The sequence below is a fragment of the Rhinolophus hipposideros genome, assembly GCF_964194185.1.
Source record: "Rhinolophus hipposideros genome assembly, chromosome: 15".
NCBI lineage: Eukaryota > Metazoa > Chordata > Mammalia > Chiroptera > Rhinolophidae > Rhinolophus > Rhinolophus hipposideros.
Window position 1 is genome coordinate 40440447 of NC_138061.1, and position 25339 is coordinate 40465785.

A 25339-nucleotide genomic window follows, 5' to 3' on the forward strand; every position below is an offset into this window, starting at 1 on the left:
ACACCCCTATATTTAAGTATCTACAGAGGGACATAGTATTTTTCTGTATCTACATATATAATCACTGGCAGAGGTACCAAGTCTGGTACCTTCCCAGAAGGGTACCCATGGGACTCATGGACACCCGAAACACTGGAGCTTCATGAAGGAGGCCTATCATTAGGGAAGGTGGATTTACTACCAGCATTCTTCTGGAAATGGGACAAGAAGCACACGAATGATGTAAATGCACTCACTGGGGGAGAGCAAACACACAATTAGCCCTCTCTACTTCTACAACTTTAACAAACCGAGTGGTCACAGAAATTTGGGATGCCTGCAAAGGGCTAACATTTATGTCAGAGCTGAGTACAGTCTCACTCCCAGAAAGCACTGGTTCAAAATAATAATGAAAGGTTAAGAGGAGATGAGAATCTGCTTCATCTTTTATACTCTTCATGCTGTGCTCATGCCATCGCTACAGTCCAGTGCTTGGATTTGCAGCTACTCCCACAAGGGTGACAATTTTCATTCCCAGTGTACATTTAAATTCAAACATTCAGAACATACCCTTTTCTAGGCTTACATATTATTCTAGAGAAAAGTTGGGTAACTAAAGCAAATCTCACCCATTCATTACCTCTCTTGGCCATAATTCTCAGTATTATATAGCCAAACTCGGTTAGAAACACCACGTTGAAGTGGAAGGTCTGGCGATTCCTTCAATTCAGTCATTTGGGCTCAGTCTAATGTCTCAAGAGAATTTATTTTTATAACTACCAGAAACTGGCAGTGTATCTCTCCTTTATCATTGAAGGTTGGCTCCATCAAGCAAAGAAGTCTTCTGTACCACGTCTGCGGTCTTATACTTTGCATGAAACAGCCAACTTACTATTTGGTTACAAGTTTTATGATACCCTTTATAACAAAGGGAATTTCTGGATTTCAGGCACTGAATTACACCAGAATTTATTATTGTAATGGTGAAGGGGTGGAAAGGACAGAGCGATGAGGGAAAAGCTGCATTTACTTGGAGTTCTAACCAATTCAGGGGCCATGCATTTTCTGTTAGCCCCTCTTAGGCCTTTCCATTCCTCCATTCACCACCCTTATGCTCTTGTTCATAAAACCGAAGAAAGTATCCTTCTCTATGAAAAGACAAGGAAGACAAGCTACATATACCTTAACTGACATTAACCAAAAAGTAGCAACACTTTCAAAAGCGGGAAAAATTCAATTGACTTAGCACACACCTGCCTTTACAACTTATTATTTCGCCCCCCCCCAAATACTTTAGGGACCAGAATCAGATGGGAGTTCACCTGCCCGAAGGGCCTCTGGCCTAAAGTAGCTGGTCCGTGGAGCCTGTACAAAGCTTAAGCATATTGCCGGGGATTCCCAACCAGCTGCCCAGTGAGTGCCTGAGCTTTAGGGCAAACAGTAGTATTCCAAAGAAAACGTATACCTAGGAAATGTAGTTGTATGGAAAAACCACCTAGTTACACACACACACACACACACACACACACACACACACACACACACACACACCTTCTCTGTCTTGTATTAATAGTTTAATGAGAGTTAATTTCAGCCTTTATGATTTTGGAAGGAGTTAGACATTTTGCTAGAGGGAATAAATTAGATCTGGAAGAACATTCACTCATATAGTAGGGCTTCATTTTTCTTATGCTGCTTGTTTTGTGTCTGAATATAGACACTTCCCAAGCAGTGAAGGAGCTGAACTCCAGAAGATTATGTTAAGACCACCAGCGTTAAGTAGTTTCCTTTTGCACATTTTATGTGCTATGTTGGCCCTCAGAAACAAGAGTTCAGGAAAGGTGAAAAAAATCAAAGCTGTGGCTCTTCCTGATTAGTTTTCAATAATCCCCTGAACTTCAGTCTCTGTGAGTAATGGGAAATAGCTGGAGATGATTCACTAATTTGAAAAAAAAAGTTTTTTGTACAAATCTTTCTCTGATGGTTAAAGTGGCACCACTATATCAATCAAACACAGTACTACTCTTATACTCCTACTTCCTATGGGGGGAGGGGAGTACTTGAGGGCTACAGTGATCACCAGAGGTAATAACTATAAGGATGAGGGAAGGAGGAGGAGGAGGGAGGGGCACAGAGAGAGAGAATTTATATGAATAGATATGACTGAATGAATCTATACCTTTATACTTGCAAGCCAGTTAGCAATGGACCAAAATATTAATAATCACTGAGACAGGAAAAGGGTTTACCCAATCTACTGAAGACTAGCCTTAGAACTGATTTCATAGAGAGCAGGGGGAATGGGCAGAGGGGAGGGAGAAAGAGAGAGGAAAGGAGGAAATAAGAAATCAGTAAACAAATGCTACCTCAAGAAGGTAAGAAAACATAATTCTTTCAAAATGGTAAGAAAAAGATTCATTACTAAGATATGATGACCTACCAACATAAAGAAAAATGAGATGACAACTAGAGTTACTACTTCATCATCCTTTTTACCATCTTGCATGTATAAAAGTAACTATTTTCTCTTTTGAGCACAGATTTAAAGCAACATCACTACAACATTATTTCCTTGCATAGTTAACAATCAAACTGAAATCAAAGTTTTTAAAGACAAGCAATAGATGTTTCTAAGTAAAAAAAAAAATAAAAATACAAAAATAATGGCTTTAAAAACTGTATTGAAGCTATGATTTAGGGGTGTTTGTGCTTCATATCTTCAACTACGTATAACATATTACTTAGGTTTCATGGTAAAGTTTTCTTACAGGCAATTTTCCTTTTGTCATTGGTTTTCAAATGACCCCAAAACTGAGATTGTATAGAAAAAATGTCTCTTCTTATAAAAATCCACATAGATTAGTAAATGTGTTAGAAACTCACTCATTCCAGGCTCAGTCAAGTAGCTGTAACGCTTACGTAAAGCTAAAGATGCAAAGCTCTGTCGTCTATCTGCTTTTTCAGCCTGGAAAAGAAAAACAAAAACAGACTATATCCAACTTCCTTGTGACAGCTGCACAGTGTAGAAATATTCTGTAGGATGTTGATATCTTGTTTATCCTTATTTTTCTTCTTATGGATTTTCCTCATGAAAATGTGATTCTACAACCCCACCCCAATGTCTCAAACAAATAACCCATCATTTAGCAGATATATGAGCACCAACACAGCAGACTACAGGGAGCTACAAATAAAAGACGAGCGTTGCAGAGACTTCGGATGCTGAGCAGCAAATTTTTCCATGTTCATTCATATCGAAAGCACATATATCAATCACAATGTACACTCACTCTATGTGAGTACATTCTAGGAAAAAAGGCACACAAAGTTTATTATTCTCATTTCTGCTGTTGCTTCCGTATGTTAATAGGCATAAAGTATAGATGAGGAGTTTAAAAACAGGTTAATGTTTTATTAGGAATAATGTTATCAAGTCTTAAGCCTGCTGATTATATTTATTACTACTGAGGGGTGAATTTTCAAAGTCCAATTATCATCTAAGTTGGAGAAATATTAGATAACTTGTAAGGAAAAATTCATTCAAAGCTTAATTGAACAGCTATACCTTTAAATAAATGGCCAGGATAAATTTCTTTAAATAAAATATAAAATGTTTATCAATAGCCACTGAGTACATACTTACATTATATAAAACAAAAGTTGATTTATACAATGAAATTTCACATATTACCTGTGATCTTGATTTCAAAGTTATAACAGTTGATACTAGGTGAAAATATGCACAAATGTATATTTATTTAAATATGCCAATCTTTACCATTTAAAAATATTTAAAGAACTTTAGTTCATTTTTTAAATCATTAGCTGGATTATTATTTTATTGAATGTACTGAAGTACTCTTATGTATATGTGGAGGAAGAGTAAACCATTCTTTAAGAAAAATATATACTCTTTACCACACTTCAGCCAAGATCTGCAAAAACATAATACGTTTCCCACATTTCAGCCCTCTGCAACTTCTTTTATACAGATTCAATTCTATTCTATCTCTGATAGAGTAAAAGCAGAAGTGTTCATATTACCTCATCATCTTGATCTGACTCTGTCTCCTTTTGGTTCCAAGATGCATTGCAGAGACAAGGAATATTATAATGGACAGCAGGGAAAAGAATATCAGGATATGAAAAGGACTCAGTAGGGAGCACAAAATGCAAGCTGATTTAGAAGGCAAAGCAAATCAAAAGAAGCCAACAAAAATTATCAAGAACTGTACATCCACGGCAAATTAATGTGATGTTACTTGAAAGCATAAAAATCTATGTACTACCAGCAGAAACAGAAGCAATAAACAGAGGACTCCATCATATAAACCGTAAGAATTTGACACCACAGTAACAAGACTTAGTCAATCTACACAAACAGACTAATAAAACTCGAGTTTCAAGAGCTTTCATCATGTTACAAAGCATTCCTTAATGGCATACCACGGGCCCACTTCTTCAACACCAGGGAAAGAAAGTTAAAATAAACCACTATTAAAAGATACCTTTTTATGTGCTGGTAGCGTGATATTTAAGTTGCAAACAGCTGTTTGAGGCAGTCCTTTTGTTGTCTTTGGTTCTTTCAGAAAAGACAGACGTCCACAGGGCTCTTGGCTGGTGTCTCTAATCTAGAAGAATTTGTGTAGTTGACAATTATGGAAAGGGTCTTTTTTGAGGATGCCTGTCTGTACAAGAGCTAAGCATGTTTGTTTTATGGAGCTCTTCGAGAGGCAGGAAAAGGGAAAAGGTGATGATAACAATTACACGTCAACCAAGGTGATCACATTTAAACTCAGCAAGATTTAGAATGTTCAATTCCTAGTCTAGAAACAGGGTTGTTGTGTCTCCTTGTCCTATCCTGACAATTCATTGTATACTCTGGGCTCTGTGCGTTTTCTTTCTGTCTAACCATTTCTTTTACTCAAAGCCTCAGTTTTAGCAACACTAATAATAGCAAATAATGAAGACAGTAAATCATTGTCATGTGTCTTTCTGTTCTCCGAGGAACAAGGCAGTCTCTCCAGAATGTCCCTGGACTACATCAGAAATGAAACTTAAATACTGAATTTAGATTTCATCCACTATATGATTACTGAGCAATAACCAGATAGGATGCATTATTATTATTCTAGATTGGTCTTACAAACATTTGTTTAAACCTAAATGAGTAGCCCTTTAAATGGTAAAGACTCCTTTAACTAATTAAAAAGATTTCCTAGTTGGAAAGTACACTCAGGTAGAACTAGGGCAAAATCTGACCTTGTTCCTATGAATTCAAATTGGGTGGGATATTTTAAAGTGAATAAATCATTAATTCATCTTTTAATTCTCTAGGAGCATTTTTTTTTTTTAATCACAGAGTCTCTGTTGAAGACCTTGATGGATTTACCTTGATGGAAAATGGCAGTCTATTTTCTTTGAAAGCATAAAAGTTAAAAACAAGTTGCTGTCCTCCTTTCGTAAGTGGGGCCAGATTTCCATAGCAATCAACATAAATAGGTTTTCCTTCCAGAACCTTTTAGAGAAAAAGAAATACATATTTAATGTTATTTTTAGTTGAAAGAATTTTGAGATTTTAAGTTTTATAACATTAAAAGAATGACATGTTCCAATGCCACATTTGTCTCCTTATTAGGAAATTACTTCGATGGTTCTATTTGCCACAAAAATAACTACTGGCTCACAATTCAATAATCGTAATTGGAAACTGTGTCATGGACATGCACAAGACAGAATTATACATTTTTATTCTGGCAATTTTAAACATGTTTAAGAAAGGGTCTGATATCAATATCAATCACTTACTCAGATAGACTCTGAAAGGTTCCCCTCCCCCCAACTCTTAGATACTTATCTGATGGCTGGGTTTGAGAAAGGAAAACCATAGTAATGTGTATAGACAGTGACCATGAAAATAAGATAACTCAAGTAGCTACAGGAAACTGGAGACCATGACTTAGAGTCACTAGTGCTACATTTTAACCCACTAAGGTAACCTCAAAAACACTTAAAATAATTTGAGAATGAATTTATATAAACAATTTTAGACAAAAACTAAAATCAATAATGTAGTTGACATTTATAGTGAGGGCTATTATGGTCTCAAAAGAAAACCCCATGTCTAAGGGATAGAATTGAATGAACTTGTTCTGAATAAGGTACCTCAATATCTTTGCTTCTTGCAACTTCTTCAAAATTCTCTTGCTGCTCTAAAGTTTTGTCCACTTTGTCATCTGTCATGCAGAAACATCGCAGGGAGGATTCTACAGGATCATTCATTTTGGCAAAAACAACAAACTTGGCCATATATGGAACACATATTAATTCTCTGTACAGTTGCGTAGCTAACCCCACAGTTTCTAAAACTTGATGGCAGTCTGCAAGCCAAAATCTGATAAAAAGAAAACCAAACCAAAACCAAAACCAAACATATAAGTACGAAAATGAAGTGATTTAAAATGCCATATCTTAAAAATTTTCGCCATTAAAAACATTAGAGAACAATAAGGATATTTACTCTGTTTATCAAACACAGAAAATTCTACGTATATTATTTGTTGTAATTTTGCTAAGAAAATGCTAAGGATTTTCTCTCTTTTTTCCCCATAAAATTCTTGTTACCCTCTTACACATACCCGTGACACGCCTTCTTTCTATTCCTGCTTAAGAGTTTTTAATTATTTTACCATTGAAAGGAGCAGTAATTTTATGGGAGAAAAATCCTACCAGTATTTATGAATTGTTTGCTAAGAATTAGTTGCTACCGGAAGAATCAATTTTAGCACCCTATAGTTTCCTGCAAGAACTGGGTAAAATGACTTCTCCCAGTGAATTTTAAATTTCTGAGTTAGATCCAACGTCACCATCAAAACTACCAAACTAGTCCTGAGCACAACACTATTTACTCTCCAAAAGGTAATACAACTCATTCCTTCGTGCTTTCGGGAATCCTTTATTTCCATACCTGGCTGAAACATTGGTTGTAAAAGAGACACAATCCTTTATAAACGTCAAAGGAGTAGTCCCTGTGATGTCTTCCCACTGAGCAGGTGAGGTGCCTCCTGGAGAACAACAGCAGATAATGTTGACTTTAACATTTGCATTACCATCCTATTCTTCCCCCAAAGCCAGTAACTCGCAAAACTTCAGCACTTTAAACAATGACATGCACTGAAAGTAGTTTTCCTCTCTGTTCTCCTTTTATACTTTTACCCGCTTATAGTGATCTCCTTGTAAGATATTATTAGATTAAAATAAATTACTTTTGTTTGTCTGGCTACCTATGAATGGCTTAAAATTGGGGTAACCACAATTTGTAAGTGTATTTTAGGAGTGCAATTTGTAAGTGGAAAGATTTGTTGTCTTAGACAATATAATGCTTTTGTTTTTTAATTTTTAAAAAGGCAAGATTAAGAAAGCTATGAAGCAGCTCATTTGTACTGCCTGAACCACTTAATATTCCAGCAAAAAAGGGGGAATCAGACATTAAAATTAGTCTTAAAAACAAAACAAATAAACCCCCAACCTATCTTAATCTTGGACTTTCAGTTAAAAAAATATATATGTGTGTGTGTGTGTATATATATATATATATATATATATATATATATATATATATATATTAGGTTGAATAATAAATTGAGCTCTGGATTCCAGGTGCTTATCACAAAATGTGTTCTCCTAAGCCTTGCATATTTAGTCTATTAGATTACATCCATTAACAGAGTAGGTGAGAAGAAGCATGTACTCTGCTCTTTCCTATGCCCAGTGCTCTGTGGGAGCATTGTTCCCCCCAATGTCCATCCAATTTCCTGTAGTCTAAAGGGTGTGGTTGGGTCCACCACCTCTGTCTAAGTCACTGAGAGATTACCTAGATGCTCCAGCAGATTCAATAATACCTCAAAAACCTTAAAATGGTGCTATTATTAATTGTAAAACTAATAGCAAGAAAACGATATTACTGAATTTTCAATGAGACACGATTATCAACATCTTAAAGCAGCGATGACAAGGATAAAAGGAATGAGGTAGGTGATGGACAAGTAAAAATGTTTCACTTTTTTTTTCTACTCATAAAGTTGGCATGCATGTTTCAAAGGCTTCATATCTCTACAGAAATACTGCAAATGCTAACGTCAATAGAAAGTACAGCAACAACTTAACCAACCTGTAATGCTACAGAGAAGGCGCAGATTGGGTGTCGTGTCCCCCTTGTACCCATTGGATACGCCTTCTCCTGAGGGTGGGGGCACCGGAATGGTCATTGTGATAGGTTTATGGAATTTCCTTCTTCTTGGTTCCACAGTGACAATTGGGCTAAATGTGGCTTTGTTTCCAAGGATCTTTTTCACAATTTCATCTGGAACAGGCTGAGCCTAGAGAAGAGAAAGGACCTTACATGAAAGTGGACATTTTCCTCTCATCAGAAAGTTGACTTTTTTGAAAGTTGACTTTTTAAGTGAAGAGGAGAAAAACCAAAACCACACAACCAACAAGATGTCTTTCTCCTTCATCCTTTCTCACTGTTGCAGGAAGGTGTTAAACAAACAAAACCATCAAACAACCTAACACTGTAGCAGGAACCAGTCAGCCTGAGTATTTTCCCAATAGAACACAGACAGTATGGGCTTGTGTGCAAAAGAGGGAATCAAACCTCACAGCAGTCTTAGTCTAATCCAAAGTAAAGGATAACAAGTACTGAGTCCAATAGATGTTAAACCTATGCAGGACATTCAGTAAAACATTACAAAGGCAACTTGTACCCATGTAAAAATTGAGGTTTTCAGAGTTAAATGCCAAAAAGGCACTCAAGATTTCAGTTCTAGCCCAACTTCTTCCTTTTGGTGTCTCTTTGCTTTTTGGTAAAATATTCAATATGGGAGACAGTTGAAGGGAACTTCATTCCACTAAATGTAAGAGACCAAATGTAAGGTGGTCTCTTTAGCTCCGAGTATTTACCGAAGGCCTTTTCAGGATTTAAAGTCGACTCTAAAAAACCCAACTCCTTGGGCATGAGAAGCCAGCCTCACAAAAAGAACATGAACTTTCAGGGAAACTATTAATTACTATATTAATTAACAGAAATTACGTTATTTCAGGTTATTTTCCTTATTCAATAAGAAAAAAGTACTAGTTAAGTACTGGTTCAGTCTAACTGAAATGAACAAATACAGGAAATACCCTTCTTGCCAAGATTTTCAGTCAGCTTTCAAACCAAAACAAATTCCAACTGGTTTGGATAAAACACAGCATTTATGAGTTACTTTAACCAACATTTCTTGCAAGCTATTACTAATTTTTATGAAGTGGCGTATTATAAACCAAATCAAATATGGGTTATTGCTTTAATGGTATATTTACTCTTTGGTGTTTCTATTTGGCTCCACATACTGAGACCCAAAACCTATGGTTAAAAAAAAAAAAAACAATCTTTCATCAGAAACCAGGTGATACTTTGACAGAGAAAAACCCTAAAATACATACCTTTTTAAAATAATCACTGAGCTAACTTTTAATTAATGCTTTTCACTTGAAATAGGTTACTGGTTCCCAAAATGGCCTAATGCTTTGATTAGCAATATCATTAAGATGAGTTATGACTATAGTTCCTGGAGCTCTCTGCATGTATCATGCAGGAAAACAACTGTGAACATTACCTGGAGGCCCACTCGGATTCTTTTGGTTAAAGCACCCTCTGGGAAAGAAGCTTGGACGAGGGGTACAGTGGTGCTGCTCAGAATTCCACCTTCGGGACCAATCTGGTTGCTTTCCTGCTTAATCCGGGAAACCACTGCAAAATACTGGGGGAAATCCTTAGTGATAATCCTGCAGATCCGCTTTTTCCCTAACTCTTCTGGGCTATCAAGTTCTGAAAAGACAAATGCATGAAAAAGGCGTGAGAATAAGCCTATTTGCACAATACCTTCAGATAAACCGATGTGTAATTTTGATAGCTAAAATTATTTATATTCAGTAGTCTAAGCAGAGTTTTTATGATAAATAGAAAACTACAGTGACCTTAAAATAACATCAAGCTTTGCAAAACTATTGTAAGATATTCACACATAGCATTGTACAAAAATGTTTCTACTGAACAGGAACAAACATCTTCAAAATCTGGCATTTTACCATATAGACAAATTTCTAGTCTTCAAGAAGGAATACTCCATTCTGTGATTATTTATAATAATTTTCCCTTAAGCAGCTGAAAATAGGAATGAGTCAGAAAAAGTAGGGTTCCACAAGAAAGTGAATAAGAAAGTGAACATATTCTGAAAGTCTCTACAGCTTTATTTGAAAACCTCTTTAAAATATTTTTAAATTACCCAAATGATTAGTAACATCATCACCAATTTCTGTCTCCCACCAATGGCCCTCCTATGTCAAACTCAACCTATTTACAAATGGACACATCTTCTATTCTGTCTACCTTCAAACCTAGTTCTCCTGCAGTCCTAACTCTTGCAAAAGGTTTACAGTTTGTTCAGTCCTCTTGTTTAATAGCTGTGACTCACTTTCCATTACACGTCACTTCTAAAGGTCAAAGTCCAGTTGATTCTATGTATTTTGGAAATAGCTTCCTCTCCTGCCACCTCCTGTTCAGGCCCTGCTATGGCTGCCTAGGTTGCTAAGACCACTTCCTTACCATCTCCCTGCCACTCATCTCCCCTTCCTTTAGCCCATCCGCTATAGTGCAGCCAGATTCATCTCCTACCTATCAAAAGCCAGGTTTTCTGCAGCAAGTTGATAGGTTTAATCGAAATAAATGATTTTAAAAACTATATGAAATAATATTTGAGACTAGTCAAGAGTATTCTAGAAAAGTAGTTTTATGAGGGAGAATTTATGATTTAAAAACTTACCTACAAGTATCAAAATAAAAGAGTTATATATAGAGACATATAGGAATATACAACATTTAATAGACAAATAGGTCAAGGGGACAAGAATAGAGAATCAAGAAATAGATTCAAATTTCTATATGTGTACACAGGTATATATGTAAGTCCATATATATCTATTTATATAGTATATATTTAAATGAGTATTTTAAAATCAAAGTCATATTTAAACTTCAAATCAGGTTATTTAAAAGGTAGTGTTGACATAATTCACAATCTATTTGGAAGAACAAAGCTAAATCACTACATATTATCATACGTAAATAAAAAATTCCAGCTGGACAAAAGACTTAACTACTTTAAAAATTAAAATATTACAAAAAAAATCAGAAGAACATATTTTATCCTTGGTTAGGTGAAACTTTCCTATAGAAAATGGAAAAGCCAGAAGCCTAAAAGGAAATTTTGACTACATGAAAATATAAAGCTTTCTATGATAAAAATAGTAAAGACAAATTGTAAAGACAAAAGGTAGACTGGGAAGGATAATAAGCCACACACCGGACAAAAAAGGATTAACATGCTCAATATTAACGGCAGCTACAAGGTGATGAGAAAGGCAAGAGACAGTGGCAAAATCTTACAAACAGGCAATTCACGGAAGCTGAATATGTCAATAAACATATCTTAAAATGTTCAGACTTGATAATTTACATGGAAATACCAATTAAACCAAGATACCATCTCCCAGCACACCTGCTTCTTGGTAAGATGAAAGACTGATAACATCTTGTCCAGAGAAAATTTGGGGAAAACAGGTATTTTCACTCATTGCAAGTGGGGTATGAATGACAACAATCTTTTGACAATGTGATTGGGCATCATCTATTCAAAATGAAAATGTGCCTGTCTTGGGACCCAGCCATCCCATTTTCTCACATCTTTCTTACAAGCACATGCAAAGCGGCATTGCTGATAATGACTAAAGCCTGAAAGAGCCCTCATGCCCACCAATAAGGGAATGGTTAGATTAAAAGTCACGGTTCATCCACATTCTAGACACGTCTGCGGCTAGTAACTAGAACGATTCAGATTCATTCATTTACCAAGTATTTACTAAGGACCCACTATGTGCAGGCACTAGTCTAGTCACTGCAGATGTAGTAGAGAGCAAACCAAAGTCACTGCTTACATGGAGATTACCTTTTCATGGGGGAAGGGCACCATTAAAAAAAACATGAAGAAAAAAATAAACTGAGGGGAGGAAATAGAACGTGACCAGGGAGGGGGGATAGGGAGAAGTTATTATTTATATGGATGATCAGGAAATACCTCTCTGAGGAGGTAACAGAGGAGAGATTTGAGGGAAGGTGGGAGCCAGGCAGGTAGAGATTGAAAAATATATATATACATATACAGAAGACAGAAGCAAGATATAGAGCAATGTGCATTGTATGATTCTTTTTAGGAAAAACATAATCTGCATATTTGTATGTTCTTACAAGAAAATTTGTATAAGAAACATTCTAAGCCATTAGCACTGGTTACTTTAGCAGGATGGGAAACAGAGGAGGTGGTGAAACCTTTGGGATTTACTGGGGTGGTTTTACTTGTTACAAAATAAAAGGAAAACTCCCAAGCTTCCGGGAGGGCTGTTGGTTTTGTTTTTGTTGTTTGCTACTCACATAAGCCTCTCTTCATACCTCTGATACATATAGCACGTCCTGCCATCCCTGAACTATGAACATGTTTCCTCCTTTATTAGATACACAGGCTGAGATCATGGCTTATTCCAAATAGAAATTTGTAGCGTGGTAAAATGGATGGTTAGGTAAATGGAGCAGTGACGTCTTCTCATTTTACGGATTACCCACCAAACTCTGAGATGGGAGCACCAAATTAATTGTGAGCACCAAATTAATTATCAACTAGAGATAATTAAGAGAGAAATAGGGTTCAATCCAGATTAAAAGTGAAACTGGCATTTTTGTCCTTTTTGTTTACTAACCATCTCCTTCCTCTCTGTTCTGTCCAAACTTAAATACTGAGTCCCTAATGAAAGAAAAATAAAACAAAGGGAAAGAATAAAAAAGAAAATTCGTACAAAAAAACAGGAAAGAATCAGTTTTTTTTGCTCGAGAAAATATACTGGGAAAGTTTTCACCTGTTAAGGAATTGACAGGAAATACAAGACTTCCATACAGAGCAGATATATTTCCCTTTTCATGATATGGCTTATTTTGAAAGTCTAAATTCTCAGGCTTCATAACTCATGCTGCAAATGAGGAAGTTCAGGTAATTTGGTAAAATTGCTGTGCAGTGCACCATCATCAGCTAAATAGATATATATATTTTTTTACTTTCCACCTCAAGCTTGTGATTATATTCCCCTTTAGAAATGGCTTAGGACTCCACAGAGTTCAAGCAATTTAAGAAGACTGACATGAAATTACATCCTTCAAACAAGACAGACTTTCTAACTGCATGTAACAAGCTGTGTATTCTGTGAATATGAAGTTTACTCAAGATCAATCTACCAGCCAGGGGGAGTGAGGAACCTTTTGGGGACCTGTGGTAATAATATGCACTTCTGAGCTGTTTGTGTGTAAGTATTGTTGGAATGTGTACATGCATTTGTGAGGAGTTAAGGCCGAGACAGCTGTATCACCCCTGGAAACTCATAGCAATGGCTTGGAAAGAACGGCCATTTTGTGTAGTGGAGGCAGCCTGGCCTCACTTATGTTGTATGACCTTTGATAAAGCATTAAAGTCACCCCAAATGTAAAGTGAGTGTGTATACCTCACATGTTGCAGATGAGGGGTAAATGGAGAAGCTCAGATTTCTAACTCCACACTCAACTTCTGACCATCTTTTAGGATTTGCCAGTGGTTCAGGGACCCTCTGTGTTGTACTCACTTTATTTTAAAGCGTTTAGCAATTCCTCTGTCATTATTAAAACTTATTGACCTTCCCTGTGTATTTTAATAGGTATTTTAAAGATAAGCCTCAACCCAAAGGAACAACCAATGTGGGCATTTTAGACCTTCGAGTCCCATGCACCATTCTTTAAATAGAATCATACATTCATTCCCTTCTTGAATTACTCAGATTCCCAGGGCTCTGCATGATGAAATGATATCTTCCCTTAGCTAGGTTATGTTCTCTTTATATGTATACTTAAAATATTTTTAAACTATTTTTTCCTGAGGATGAAAGTCAATAGAAATATAAAAATTATTTTAAAAATCATTTAAATAGCGGTTTATAAAAAGAAGCATAATATCTTCAAGAGCTACAGTTGAAGGTTAGGCTGCTATGACAAAGATATCTGAATAAGTAGGAAAATAAATGATGTGAATAATAAGTAATGTGAAGAGGCAAGAGGAGGTGAAAAACAGTGGTCACTACAGAATTCTTAGGACATGAAAATCTATCATAAGATCTCATTGGCCTCAATATTACAGAGGTGAAATAAATTATGACATATTTGTACTATGGAATATTGTGCAGTGGGGTAGACATGATTTCACCTTGATGTGAAATCTAAAATGCAAAATAAACTAACAAACAAAACAGAAACGAACACATAGATTACAGACAACAAAGTGATGGTTGCCAGATAGGAGGGGGTTGAGGGAATTGGTGAAAAGTGGGGAGGGATTAAGAAGCACAAATTGCCAGTTATAAAAATAGTAAAGGGGATGTAAAGTACAGCATAGGGAATAGTCAATAATATTGTAGCAACTATGTATAGTGTCAGATGGGCACTAGACTTGTTGGGGTGATCACTTTGTAAGTTATATAAATGTCTAATCACTATGTTGTATACCTGAAACTAATAGAACATTTTGTCAACTGTAACTGAAAAAGAAAAGAATGGGGTAGAAGTATATGTTGTAATATGTAAATCTTTAAGGTATTTTAAATGAAAACATCACAAAAAATATACAACTGACTAATCATATCTTTACATATCTATCATGAAATCATATAATTTATATAAAACTTAGGGGAAGGAAAAAGATAAGAGGAAATTTATAATACATAATTTAATGAATGTATACGCATGTGTTATTACGTGGGTAATAATGCTACCAATACTACTACTGAAAAATAAATATAATAATACCGGGGATGCCAAAAAAATGTATACACATGACTTATATTCATCTTTATCAGTATATATTGAGTATTACAATTTTAATACAGTGTTTCCTTTCTTAAAATGTGCATATATATTTTTGGCACCCTCTGTATATACAAATAAAACAAATAATACAACAGACTACTAGTGTTTTAACATAGATTTCAACTCAAGCACATTTTTTCCTCTATTTCTTGCTTTGAAAAAAGGAAATTGAAATACAATAGTGCAATGACCTTAGCTGAATGTTTGAAAACAGGTAATAAAGACCCAGCTGACCAAATGTTGCAAGAGGCAACGAATAGAGTCTCAACACTCAGCTACTGTGAAGCCCTGACTTGTGGCCACATTACCTGGCATCATGAGGAACTTACCACAAGGCTTTTCATTATACTTATAATTTTGATAAATCATTAATGTATATTAAAATTTGATTTTCTTTTCATGAAATGCACAGTAACCACAGTTAAATCCCATTATGAAATGTTGTTTGATATTGAGGCCTGGCACATTGCAGGTATTCAATTAGTATCCACGGAACAAAGAAATCAATTGGGAATTAATGAGACTCACTTTTCATACCAAATAACTGCAATAGTTCTTTAATCTTGTTCTAAAATATATGTAGTAGCAGAGAATGATTATAGTTGATTCATTTAATTTTTTTAAATTAAAAATAATTGTTCATGACAGTGGCTCTAGTCTTCCTGTTTTTTAAAACCACAATAGAAATTAATGGATGTTTACCTGAACTGAATGAAAAATTTGTTAGAATATAAAGCTCTTCTGAAAGTTCTGTGTTGCAAACTAACAAGGTATATAGCAGTCCCCCCTTATTCATGGGGGATATGTTCCAAGCCCCTCAATGGATGCCTGAAACCATAGATAGTACTGAACACTACATATACCATGTTTTTTTCTGATACATACATACCCATGATAAATTTTTTTTTTTTTTTTTTTTTTTTTGGTTGTTGAGAGCCCACTGGCCATGTGGGAATCGAACCGGCAGCCTTCGGAGTTAGGAGCATGGAGCTCTAACCGCCTGCGCCACTGGGCCGGCCCACCCATGATAAATTTAATTTATAAATTCGGCACAGTAAGAGATGAACAACAATAGCTAATAATAAAATAGAACAATTAACAATACAGAGTAACAAAAGTTATATAAATGTGGTCTCTCTCTCTCTCTCTCTGCTACCTAACCTGATAACCAAGACTGCTACTAAGTGACGAGGGGTGGACAGCATATGCAGCGTGGATACACTGGGCAAAGGGATGATTCACGGCCCGGGTGGGACAGCGTAAGATTTCATCACGCCCCTCAGAATGGCATGCGATTTAAAACTTAAGAATTATTTTTGGAATTTGCCACTTAATATTTTCACATCGCAGTGGACAGCAGGTAATTGAAACCATGGAAAGCGGTGGGGGACTACTCTATCACGAATCGCAGATTTCCAGGCAAATACTAATAAACTCTGATAATGTAAAACTGAACAATGCCGATGTTCCTCCCAAGATGGAATATCTGTATTTAGATTTAAAAATGGTCTATTACTTAAGCCAGAATGCTGGAAAATACTGCCAAGACTCTTTGTTTCCATCCTTTACATACAGAGATACAGAGATAAACCCCCCAAAGTAATCTGCAGCACAAATGTGATGCCGTATCACATACATCCCCAGAGAACCTGGCTCCCAGTGCAGGGTGTCACAAACTGGCCAGATCATAAGCAACACCAGTGCTACATAGAAAAAGCATAGATTCCTATACTTCTGTGGTGGAGATTCTGATTTGGTAGGACAGAGGTGGAACCTAAACACCTGCTTTTCCCATTCACTTCAGGTGACTTTATGACCTGACCTATTTGGGAAGGTCATAATAGATTCTCAGGAGGTACCTGTCCTTACAAAGTCAGAACCCAAATGACTAAAAACATGACAACAGCGTGCTATGAGAACCGACTCAAGGATAGCACAGTATGAGAAGAAGAGCTTATGGGGCAATAATAAATATCCATTACTTTTACATGGTTTTGTTTTTTAAAAGGCTATCCGTAGCTATAGAATTAAAGGAGAAAAGGGCATGAAATTTAAGATCTCTACCTTTCAAGGTGATTCATAATGCCAAAGAACATGAAAGGACCCTAGAATCCACCTCTCTCACTGTCTCTTTTTAATCTGTTAATAGTAAAGTTTTTACTAAAAATTGATTAAAGGGAAAAGAGAGAGAAGTGAGTTCTGTAATTGGCAGTTTGGGCCAGGAGGAAGGTTAAAATTTATGCTTACTGAATGTCTACACTCTGGCAGGTCAATTACTATTTGAGCCACATAGCATTATGGTAAAGTAGGTGTCTAAAGCTCAGAGAGGTTGAGTGACTTGCCCAAATTGACTTCACTGGTCTGCTTTGGAGCTAAGATTAGAACCTAGGTCTCGGAACAGGGTGGGGGAGAAGGCATGAAGTCACACAAACTTGGACTTCGACGACTATTTAACACAATGTCTACAGGCTACTTGGCACATGAGTGGCGGTTAATAAATGGATGAGTGATGAATAGATTTGCAAATACCCTGGTCCAAAGGTGATAAAGGGACTTCTAACTGGGCCACTCTGAGCAGAAAGCCCTGATTACAAGAAATAGAAACTAATGTTCTACAGCTTTTTTTGCCTCTGATTAATGATAATTTTCTTAAATACCTGTAACTCATTTAGTTTCTTTATTTGCAAAAGGTGGGACAGCAGTCTTTGTAACTGAGATTTTCCAACAGAAAATCGGTCATAAAGTGACTTGAAAATATGAATGGTTATGGAGATCAAATACAATGAAGCATAAATGACAGAATCAAAATCATGTTCCCACTAAATGAGTAACTCTGGAAGCTTTCAAATGATCATCCTGATTGGTTTTGCCTCACTTTTACATGCAAAAGATTAAATATCTCGGTAACTTGGTCAAATGGGACCATGCTTCTCTTTCCTATATCAAATTTGTTTTCTGAAGACTATTTGTGACCTGATAAGGTCTGAGTGTCAGTAGTCTGTAGAAGAACACAACCTCAATTTCACAAAAGATGAATTCTATGTCTCAGATTTAATTTCTGGTCAGGTGAATGTTCTGCTCAGCTTACTTATCTAAGAATAGAGTATTTGTTATTGAAGCATAGAGGAAAAACATGGAGCATTAGAATGTTAGAATTTGAAAGAGCAAGCTAGCTAGGATGGGTCTGCGGAAAGCCACTAGAAACAGGTGCCTTGGGTTCAAATCCAGCTCCCCAACCTGTGAGCTTGGACCTTGTACAAGTTTCGCAACCCTGAGTCCTGCGTTTCTTGTCTATTAACATCAGGATAAGAAAAGATTCCTCTGGATAGATATAATAGATAAATGATAGAAAACCACAAGCACAGTTCTGTTCACATAATAGCTTACATATTCTTTCCAAGATTTCACAGCTTTAGAGTAGAGGCAAGGCAGAGAGATAGTCTCTGGCAGTTCTAAGGTTCGGTTTTTCTTTTTTCTTTTTTTTAACTATCACACTACATCTGTTTTACACTACAGTATCATTTTAAACTATCATTTTAATTTCATTCCATTTTTAAAGGAAAATTTCACCAGTTACAGAAAATTAAACATCAGGTAAATTGGGAGAAATGAAGGAAACGAAAGATACATCTATAATATTCAACTCTAGCTGTAGAATGTGGAACAAAGAGCACTTGTAATATATTCACTGAAATATTTCACAAAATTATAGACACTCATTTCTTTGGAATTAAAATTAAGCTCCATCCTGAATATGCAACTTTTGTAACAAGCCCACCCAGGATGTTACAGGAAAAGAAAACCTTTCAAATAATACAACTTGATCCTTATCCCTCAATGTAAACATAATAGGAAACTTTTCAATTTTTGCAATTTCTATTTTAAAACAATTTTAGATTCATGAAAAGTGGTAAGGACAGTACAGAGAGGTCTCATAGACCTCTACAAGTTTAGTAAATTAACTCACATTCTTACTCACTTCTGAAATCTACTTTACATCTGTATGGATCAGCATTAATTTGCACAATTCATTACGTGCTAAGGAGGCACAACGTCTGGAAATGATATACCTGTTTGTTTCTTCCTCCAGTTTTAGCAATCCACATAATTTCTGACAATCATATATCTTAAAGTTATTTTTATTAGGTTGGTGCAAAAGTAATTCTGGTTTAAAATGTTAAAAACAATTGTAAAAACCTCAATTACTTTTCCACCAACCTAATAGAAAACTAATATTTAATCATTATGTACCCTTTTCCTGCCCCCTAGACCTCCTTGCCCTATTTGGTTGTGGCATCTCTTCCTTTACAAAGTTGCTTTCTCTCTTGGGTCTGGGTCTCTGAATTACTGAGGAAAGGTGTCACCAAAAGTGGGGGCATATGGCTGGATATAAATCATTTATTTCTCCATTCTTTCAACTAATTATGATGAAGTGACAACATTGTGCCCAGAGCTGTTCTATGCACTGAGTATAATGGCTGTCAACACGTCAGCACCAGTCCCTGTCTCATGGACTTCCAGCCCACCAAGGAAAGATACTAAAGTTCAGAAGACAGGCCAGGCGATGTGGATATATTTACCAGGTGGATCTAACTTAGTTTGGAGTTTAGAGAAGCTTTCCTGGAAGAGAAGGATGAGGCAAAGATGTGAATGTAAGTTAGTATTCTGCTATGGTCCGTTTAAATTTTTGGCTGTTTTTTGTTTGGTTTTTTTTTGCACCCCAACTACAATCCTAATTTAAATTCAGTTCTAAATTTTTCCTCCAGAATTTTTCAAAATTGTGAATAGATTTCTCCAACAGATGGTGCTGTGTACAACAGAAAGTTACATATTTCACTCTCTGGAGCCCAACTACTTCGACAGTCTAACAGGACACTTTAGGATTACTATTTGTCTCATGGCTGATAAATTAAAAACAAGTAAGTTCAATTGAAATGAACCAAAGCAGCAATATTTAATTGAGAAGTCTGTTTCTAAAATATTGTTGGTATAGTTAGATAATAAGTTATGGAAAAGTTATTTTCTGTTACATAACATTGTATGTACCAACTGGCCTTTCCTGCTTCAATTTCCGAAATAGTCTAAGTATTTAATGTAAAATGTATTATCTTAAAATCTCATTTGCTCTCATCTGAAAGTTTAGCAGTAACAACAAGTGACAAAATATTTTCCTAGCATTATAACAGTGTTTGGAGAACTTCAGCAACATTTTGTTCCAATACAGTGATTGGGATCTTAAAATCATAGCATAATCCATATATCCTCAAGGTAGACTTGTGATAGTTAGCAATGATTTTGATTTTAAAACAGAATAGATGTGTAAAATAAAGTCTGCACACTGTCCAGAAGAGTGCTCTCTATAAGAAATATAATGCAAGCCACATATGTAATTTTAAATTTTCTTATAGCCGCACTGAAAAATAAAAAAGTATAAGTGAAATGAATTTTAACAATATGTTATATTTAGGCCAGTATATCCAAAATATTACCATTCCAACATGTAACTAATGTAAAAGTTATTTTACATTATTTATTTATTTATTTTGGGGGAGGTACTAACTTCATATATCTGGTGTATTTTACATTTGCAGCACATCTCAATTTTGTATAAGCCCAAGTTCAAGTGCTCTATAGCCATATGGAGCTCATGGCTACAGTACTGAACAGCGCAGGATTAGAGCATGCCTCAGTCTCTTCAATTTTTAAGTTAAGACACCTAAGGAGGAAGGATTCTTCTATCAATAAATACTCCCAGGTCCAGTATAACTGCAAACCACAAAATACCCCTTGGGTCTGACTTTGGAGGCACAAATTAAACATGTTTAATTGAACTTTGTGAGTTTAATTAAAGTCAGGTTTTAATTAATCTTACAAAATGGATTCGATTTGGTACACTTGAAAGATGATGTTTTTGGGGGGAGCAGAATGAATATTTTCTGTTTTGCGGTATCTTTATCTCTGATGAGAAAACATGAATCGACGAGTGCTGGAACAAGACCTATGACCGCTGCCAAAGAGAAACGTTGCTCCTGCCACATGATACCTTAGTGGTAACAGCAGATTCTTCACACCCAGACCAACTGTCCTCTGTGTCATTCTAGCCTCTTACTCCAATTGAGCCTTGCTGACACACCTGCTCCTCCAGCATATCCACTGATATTCTTGTCTCTGGGCTTGTAGCTAACGGAAATAATTCTTAATTCCACTTTATTTTGCAATGACAATTTTTCCTGAACACATACCATATCCTTTTGAGTCATACGTGAACTTAGAGCGGTACCTGATTAGTAATGGAAAATTTCCATAGCCACTGACATTTATGTAACATTTTTGTCCACACAAAGAACTTTCATAGGCATCCTTCATTTGAGAACACAAAAAGGCAAAGGAGTACTGGAGAAAACCAATTAGATCTAGAATCAGAAGTCCAGATTTTGGAACACTAGATCTGTCTATTTACTATTTCCTGAGTGGGTGATGAAGGGATGAGTGTCCCCATCGTCACCTGTGACCAGGGCTTCCACTAGCACTGATAGTCTTTTGTGTGATTTAGAAAAGGGTGCCCAGCTAAACGGGCACAGCCCTGTAGGTACATGGCTTGGATATTAGACAGTAGCGTTGAGAAAATTAGATAAAAGTGCCCTTTTGCTTTGCAGGCCAGTGTGAGAGCATATGGCTTGGCAAGTGGAAGAGGCAAGATTTGAGCCCCCACTTGCTCTCCTGCACAACTGTGCATGGCTGCCGTGACTGACAACATTGACCGAGTGGTTCTCATGTATCAGACATTGTGCTAAGAACTTTGCATATATTAGCTCATCTGTTCCCCATTAGTTCCCTGTGAGGTATACTCACTCTACAAATTTAAATTAAAGTTTACAGAGACTGATTGGTTAGGGTCACACAGCTAGTAAATGGGGGAGCCAGGTTGGGAATTCTGGTCTATGTGATGTCCATAGCTCATGTTCCTAATGACCTGACGACATTACACTGGGCAAATTATCCTCCTCCTTGAACTTGCCTTTCCCTGGAGTTATTCTAACTATTAACTTTGATTGTGCACATGGAAAATCTTTGCAAGTTTTTAAATACTATAGAACCATAATCTAATCCTTAACAATGCAATTGTGTTGTTTAGTAAAAATCGGTGATCAAAATATTGGCTAAGATGATTTTTAAATACCTGTGCTTTAAGTTGCAGAGAAGAGACTGCAACAGGATTGGTTATAAAAGTGGTAAATACATGACATATAAAGTAGCACATAGAATTCATTAGTGAAAAAGAGAGTTAAAAAGAAGACAATTATATGACAGATATTATCACTTGCCATAGATGACAGATTAGATTTAGTTGTTAACTGGGGAACAATTAATAGGCTAAATAAAATAACCGACTGATTTATTTCTCGTTTTCTTTAAGGAAATCTTGAGTGATCTGGAAACTGGTATATTTTATGTCCTATTTTTATCCTGTTAATTAACAACTATTCAGGAAAAAAAAGGAGGGAAGCAGAGTGGAGAGGGTTGACCGTAACACGAAACCTCCTAAACTGTGCTTATGCTTCTCTTCCCATGAAAATTTTGACTAATTGGACCTTGAAGGAAATAGAAGGGTTGGTTTTTCTGAGAGACAGACTGATTTTATTTCTGCCCATCTGATTTTAGAGGAGGGATGTTCCAATAAGAATAAAGTGTCTTTGGGAACAGAAGAAGAGTGGAGTTTGGTGTGAAATCTGATTAATTGAGCTTCAGTTATAAAAGGTGTGTAGTAGTTCCTTCATTATTATTATTTAAAAATTTAATACATGAAAAATACCACTGTGCCTTGAAAATTTAGTCCTCATTTTTGCTGCAGTGGCCTTCAGTGCTTGATTCCTTAAACCTAGAAGTATTTATATTTCCTTTTAATTGTCTAAAATGGAACCAAAGTTTATCTGGTCTTTAAAAATGTAGCATAGAAACTCTATCTACTATTTCCAAGATAACACATAGAATCCAGGACGGAAGGCTGTATCATCATTTCTTTAAAACATCTTAGTCTGGCAATGTTTGGGACATAATTTGTCTAAGCAAAGATATGACTAATTTCTATTTAAACACTGGTTTGTTCAAAACAAAATGAAAACATGGAGGCATGAAATCATGGGAGTCATTCCCATAAATAAACATTAAAAATATTTTTCAAAATTCTACTTCTGCCTGATAGGATATACTATATAATCTGTACTCAAAAATGAAGGATAATGTATTACTAGAAAATACAATGTTTTTGCTAAAACTGCAGTGTCCAATGAAATAGCCACTGGCCACATGTGGCTATTTGAAATTAATGAAAAGTAAATTAAAAATTACCTTCCTCAATTGCACTAGTCACACTTTAATTACTCAAGAGTAATTGTGACATGTCACTGACTAGTGACTAGTGACGACTAGTGATTACTTTTGGAAAGCACAGCATATTTCCAATAGAAGAAAGTTCTATTGAACAGGACTGTCTTAGAAATTCAATATGCTTCCTAGAAGATTGTTCCTTTCTTAGAACTTTCCTCAAAGTAAATGCTCCTCTTTAATATTTTTTTCTCCAGAGATTAATGAAGTTTGGGTAGAGGAAATAGACCAATGAGAACTTTGATCCAGGGCTACATATTATGATGTGGTTCCTCCTTCTGACCACTCATCAGGATTAGATGAGTGCCCAAATCAGCCTTGTGCCTGCTACTGGTGATTAAAGATGATTAAGACTCATACCCTGCCCTTAGAAGCTTACATTATCAAGGTAGCTATCCATTAAAAAGAAGAAAATCCTGTGTAGTAGATGTTATATTTTAAAAACTAGTATTCTACGTTAGCATTTAAGAAATACTGGATACATAAAAATATTCTTTAATTTTATTTTCCTTAAAACAAACAAAAACTATCCTCTATGGAAAACTATTTCTTGTATTCTCTCCATTTTTTATCCTGAATCATCTGTATGCTTTCATTATTTTCAAAATGCTAATTCAATTTATCTTTTAAGGATTTATTCTTTTAAAAACTTTTGATTGTATTTGCTTGTAAATTTCCTTATAGGAGAATAAGTATATTTCATGCTTTAAAATAAGTTAGGGCAAGAAAAATTAGAAATCTTAATTACGATTGCATGTCCCTATCCAGGAGAAATCATTTGAAATTATGGATGGTATATGATGCAAATATCAGTATTATGTATGGACATTTAATGGGTACTCATTAAATGCATAACATTTACAATGACTATACTTCTGGAGCTTTATATCTAGGTTTGTAGGATTTTTCCTCTTTTGGTTTATTTTCTTCTCCACAAGACACACATTTCTAAAATATGTGGGATATAGTTAACAGTCTTTGAAAACATGTAGGACTAGATTTCAATCCTGGTGCTGCTACTTAGTTGGGGTAACCTTAGATAAATTACTTGACTTATCTGAATTTCAGTGCCTTCATCTACTATAAAGTGGGATCTAAACTTCCTACCTATAGTGTATGCTTTCATTTTAAATATTCACATATAAAGGCATTTATCAGTGCCTGATGAATGCTAGACATCCAACAATTATTAGTTTCCTCCCTACCTTGCCGTAAAGACATCTTGAAATTCTGAGTTCGCTATGATTAACTATGTCTTACTCAAATAGAAAGTTCTATTTCTATTTCTAGGCATGGCATTTTTTCTTCTATGGAATGAGTATAATAGGAACAAGGGCTGTATTTTGTAAGAGCATCACAAAATTATTTTTTTTTCTCAGCAACCCTACAAAGTAAGGAAGGAAATCTCCATTTTACAGAAGTAACAGGGGCTCATAGAGATCTAAGAATTTGCCCAGGGTCATTCCTCAAACACCCTTGAGTCTGTCTAGCTTCTTTGTCCATATTTTGAAACCAGAAACTGTGCCGAAAGCATTCCAAAAGCCAATGTATTCAACGCTAAAGAGTGAATATTGATGGTATGTGACTTATCGCTCCAATAAAGCTGCTACTTAAAACAACTACTGACTTTGTAGTGATTATGAAGTCAGTATAAAGATTAGCTTTATTTTATGGTGAGCTTAGGCTCTAATTGTTTTCTTTTTTACATTTTTAAAGGAAAACTCTGCATCAAGCACCTACTTTCAAAACGAGCCTATTGCCGCCAACGTCTACTAAGAAAAACTGCTGATTCTAAGGGTCAGATAGCATGTAGAAAGGTGTGTATAAAAAAGTGACGGGCTCAGCTATATTATCAGTCTTACTAGGTCAAAGAATAAGATACTGAAGCACCAAAGACCCCAATAAATAATATAAAACTTAGTTTTTAAAAAAGAAACTGAT

The 25339-nt window shown here is 35.7% G+C and overlaps 1 protein-coding gene across 1 annotated transcript in view; it reads right to left on the reverse strand.

Moving 5' to 3' along the window:
• The window catches only part of ANK3 (ankyrin 3), a 303291-nt gene that overhangs the window by 40703 nt on the left and 237249 nt on the right, over positions 1–25339 (reverse strand). The window contains exons 28-36 of the mRNA XM_081075424.1: positions 12832–12875; positions 9639–9850; positions 8150–8357; positions 6947–7043; positions 6145–6373; positions 5372–5497; positions 4488–4610; positions 4024–4050; positions 2863–2944 (exon numbers count right to left, since the gene is read on the reverse strand). Of these exons, the coding sequence (XP_080931550.1) occupies positions 2863–2944; positions 4024–4050; positions 4488–4610; positions 5372–5497; positions 6145–6373; positions 6947–7043; positions 8150–8357; positions 9639–9850; positions 12832–12875 (1148 nt within the window). The remainder of the gene's footprint in view (positions 1–2862; positions 2945–4023; positions 4051–4487; positions 4611–5371; positions 5498–6144; positions 6374–6946; positions 7044–8149; positions 8358–9638; positions 9851–12831; positions 12876–25339) is intronic.